A 4,767-nucleotide genomic window follows, 5' to 3' on the forward strand; every position below is an offset into this window, starting at 1 on the left:
TTGGAAGGAAAACGTTGTTGTTATTGCAGCATCACTTATTCATTCAGCTTTCATCACAATGACTCACAAGCACAAGAATAAACAGCAGCTCCTTCCAGATGTTTGTCTTGAAATCAATTAGAGATGGTGAGATGGTGAACTCCAACTAAATGAACACATGGAGCTGCAGTCACTGTTGATCCAGCACTTAAAATGTTGTATTAGTGTTGTGGTGCAGCGAGCTCACAAAGGGTGTGAGTATAAAACTCTGGTTCAGTCCAGGGTTCGAGTGTCAGTCAGTTCAGATCAATGAGAAAAGCAGATATGAGAGTCTCCTTATAGTAACAGAGGAGAGAGAAACTTGACACTGACTGCCATCTAGTGTTTTTATAAAAGAAACTGCAACATTAGTTTTCACTCCCATATTGTGACCTACTTTAGATGCCAAATGATATTTACATGAATGTTGCTGAAATGTGTGCATGTAGTATTTCTTTTCTTCATACCTGGACAATGATTTCAGCATATTGTTTTGCTGTCATTGGCTGTTTTGTGAGGAATTGATCATTACAGTAAGACATATTTTTTTATGTATTTAACGGTTATTGTTGTTGGTTAATGATAATCTTTATCAGGGCCAGTTTTTATGAATTTATTTAAAACAATGAAAATTAAAAGAAAAATATAGTTCTTTCTCAGGATCTACCAGCCCAGTAACGATGAGTCCTGTAGGATTTTGTACAGCTGTTCAACCAACTCCAGTCACTGTGGCTCTCGAGCACAATAATAAACAGCAGAATCTTCAGTCTTCAGACTGTTCATCTGCAGATACAGCTGCTGTCTGCTGTTGTCTCTGGAGATGGTAAACCGGCCTTGGACTGACTGAGAGTAGTAATTGCTTCTACCACTACCACTACTGATGTAAGCAATCCACTCCAGTCCTTTTCCAGGAGCCTGTCTGATCCAGGCCATCCAGTAGTCACTGAATGTGAATCCAGAGGCTGTACAGGTCAATCTGTGAGATTCTCCAGGCCTTTTAACCACTGGTTCAGATTCTGTCAGAGTCTGACCATCAACACCTGTCAAGAGAATAAAAAACATTAAATAAAATTAGCTGGTGACAAAAATAAAATTGAAATAAAATAAAGATCAGTGAAGATCTTCACCTGCCCAGCAGAGAGTTAACAGCAGCAGTCCTGTCCTATAGTCCATCATGTTAAACTGTGTGTCCACTGTTCTCTGTCGTCCTCTCTGCAGTCAGATAAGTAGAGGTGGAAGACATCTGAGTTTTGCATTGACTCCTCCTCACAGGGAGGAGAGAACCAGATTGGACTTGTATGGGGCTATTATTGTAGCAAAACCATTTAAATATGTCAGTGGAGAGTTGTGTAACTGTATCTCAGTCTGTGTCTGCGCAATCAGATTTGTAAATTTGTCAAATAGTCTCTAAATGCATACTGAGATTCATGAATGTGTACAGGAATCTGTAAATATGTATTCAGAATCTCTGTGTGACTGATTAGATTTGTAAATGTATAAAATAAAAAAAAATTCCAAATCTGTATTCAGATTTTCAAGTGTATTGAGATTTGTAAATGTGTAGACAATTCTGTAAATGTGTACATAGATATTAATGGGTGAAAAGTATTTTGCTATTTTGCAGGAGCTGTATATACAGATGAGTCATCAGTTACAACTCAGGTCTCTTTACACGTGACTTTTGCTGCACTTCTGCAAGATCTGCAAATGTGTGTAGATTGGTTATGAAAATGCAATCTGCAGGATGTATTATAAGAAGTAGCTGTCATATGCCGTCCTTGGGGGAATAAAGTAGAAGAATATAAAATAACTTAGCTTACCATTTTCAAAGAGAAAATGAAAAGCACCCTCAAATGAGGATTTTCTAAACAAATTGTAAATTTGTACTCTATTCGGTGCAAATAAATTCTTCAACACACACTCTATTTAAGTTATTTTCTTCTACTTTTATTCCTCCAAGGACAACATATAGCAGCTAGCTTGGTAAGATATGTCGATATGGGGCACTGAATTTGATGAATTTACTGTTTATCAGACCACACATGAGACAAGGCTGGAAAAATGATAGGTGTTTCTTAGGGCCAGGTCTCACTACTGTACAAAAACACCCTCAGGAAGGAGTCTTCCTGAGGGCAGGGCTTAAGCAACACAGAGTAGCTTAAATTTCTGAGTTCTCAGACAATTTTCACAATTGAGAATGACTTCCAGATGGGAGCCGAAACGTCTTGATTCTGAAAACAGTGTCCAGATGACTACGACTGAAACCTTTTCTACAATTATAGAGCAATATGAGTCTGTTTCAGAGTTATTTTCTCATGAAATGTAACTTTAAAGCCAGTCACACATTTCTGGTACTCAAATGTCTGTGTGTTGTATCATTTTGAATGACTTGACCTGAGGACATTAATCATGTGAGACAGTGCAGAGTCTGTCAGCCCAGTGAGGATGAGAAAAGACAGAGTTTTTGCTCCAAAATCCCAGAAAACGTTTCTGACTGCAGGATCAGTTGTTCGTCCATCTTTAATCACAGTCTCACAAGCACCAGAATACACAGCAGCTCCTTCAGGCTTCCTGCTGTTCATCTTGAGATCTACTTCCTGTCTGCTGAGATGAACTGACACTGACAGATGGAGCTGCAGTCACTGCTGATGGTAAACACCTTATAGTCCAACTTTACTGTTCAAAATGTCCTGAACCAAGTTGACACATGACTTTTGTTTAGAAAAGCTTCAACTATCACAACATGCAGTGGACATGAGCAGCAGGAGTGTTCAGCTTTAGTTCAGTCCAGGGTTCGAGTGTCAGTCAGTTCAGATCAATGAGAAGAGTTTCATTATTGTTACCTATTGACTGACAGGATGATAAAAAACAACCAAATAATCCAGTCTGATCATTGTAAAAGCCAGTTGTGTCTGTCCAGTCTGCAGTGTGTATGTCAGTGATTTAGAAAAACACTTGCTTCATATTATTATTTTGGAAATGTGTTTTTTAAATGATGTCATCAACTTATTCTGCTAACTTATTTGAACCATTTTTAATTTCAGACATTCAGTTCAGCAGCCTTTTGTTGACCATTGCTATAATGGGCATACCATGTATTTATGTCCATTTTTAAATCATCAGCTCACAGCTGGTGCACATTGACGGAGACATTATTAACCATCACATTGCTGTTGAAGAGCAGCGCTTGGTAAAAACCCAAATCACCTTTCAGTGGAAAACCACAACATTAGCTGGTGCTTTCATAGTATAAATATTGGCCTTCTACGCATTCCTCAGAGCTGATGAATTCACTACATCCTCTCAGTAATTCGACCCTAATAGAGATATTTTCTTTTATGATTTGGCCTTTCATTCTTGTCACTACAGTCTATGTTTGCCTTCAACACTCCAATTAAGGAGGTGCTTGCTCTGTAATTGTGGCTCACACTGATTCCCCCTTTTGCCCCTTCAAATCCATGATAAAATACCTACGAATTAGACCTATCACTAGCTCTCTCTCTCACTCTCCGCTATCTCTCACCCCAGCAAATATTACCTTATCAAAACACTGGCAAGTCCTCATCAATAGAAACCTTTCCCCTCAGCATTATTCAGGGCATTCCTTCAGGATAGGTGCTGCTACTTCCGCTGCCAACAAAGGCATTTCATCTCCCTGCAACAACTGGTGAGTTGCTCATCTTCTGCTTACACCTCTTACATTCGCCCTGTCATTCTGGCCACATTCAGGTTTCAGGGTCGACACTTATTATTACTATTTTATAATAAGTGTAATAATCTTAATACTTGTCTTTTCAGCTATGCATTTCTCTGTCTAATTGTCCCATTTCATATTTTATTAGAAATCCACCACAGCCTGGTAAGGTAAGAGTCACATTGTGTTGGTGTGTTGTTGCTTTCTTGTCTTTCTCTTCTCTCTTTTTGGCAGATTTCCTACACTACTCAAGACTTCACTACCCACTTTCAAATAAGATGATGTCACGATGGAGTCTAATCACCAAAGATTCTTCACATTTCTCATCATCATTAAGCACACGTCAATAAGAATGTGTTCATTCACAATGAAGACTCTCCTGATTGAAATGTCCTTAACTTACAAATGTCATTATGTAGTAGAAGTTTCTTTTTCGCTTTACTACTTTGTATAGTAAAGCCGAACAATCCACTGCTGGTCCTGCACTTCAGGTAAATTATAATTAAATGTTTTTTTTTTTTTGTTTATTGTTGTTCCTGCCACATAGCACCTTGCTTTTTCATGTGCTTTGTTTTGAAACAAGTTATATTTTCTTCTGACTGAGTATTTACACGGCAGAATGTTTTTAAGGATGTTTATTGAACCTCTGCTGTCTACTGTTCTAATGTTGCCTGAAACTGACAGACCATACAGAGAAGCTAATATTATTGTACAGCTAATGTTTACTAATTATTCTTAGAAAACATTTCATGTTTGAGGACTTTTTTGTTTTCTTTTAGTACTGCCATTTCCACAACAAAACTGTGTAAACTTTTAATTGGTTAAAAAGTTAAGGCAACGTTGCAAAAGCTTTTTGAGTATACTCAAATAATGGGCAGTGAAGCTGAAGTAACAAAACATTTTAAGTTGAAGGTTCTCGCAACAAAAAATATGCAGATGTATGTTTTAAAATCTATAAGAACACACAGTTTCCAGTTTATCAAATGTAATAATTTAAGTATTCTTAACTGAAGTTCTTACGTACATGAGCAGATCTGAATAGCAATGTTCAGTTT

The 4,767-nt window shown here is 37.6% G+C and overlaps 1 gene segment (V, D, J or C); it reads right to left on the reverse strand.

Moving 5' to 3' along the window:
* Positions 1-389: 389 nt before the first annotated feature.
* LOC122872682 lies at positions 390-1,199 on the reverse strand. The segment is given in 2 exon segments: positions 390-1,058; positions 1,146-1,199. Coding segments are annotated over 2 exon segments (366 nt in total).
* Between the last annotated feature and the right edge of the window lie 3,568 nt (positions 1,200-4,767).

The sequence above is a fragment of the Siniperca chuatsi genome, unplaced genomic scaffold, assembly GCF_020085105.1.
Source record: "Siniperca chuatsi isolate FFG_IHB_CAS unplaced genomic scaffold, ASM2008510v1 Contig00084, whole genome shotgun sequence".
Classification (NCBI taxonomy): Eukaryota; Metazoa; Chordata; class Actinopteri; order Centrarchiformes; family Sinipercidae; genus Siniperca; species Siniperca chuatsi.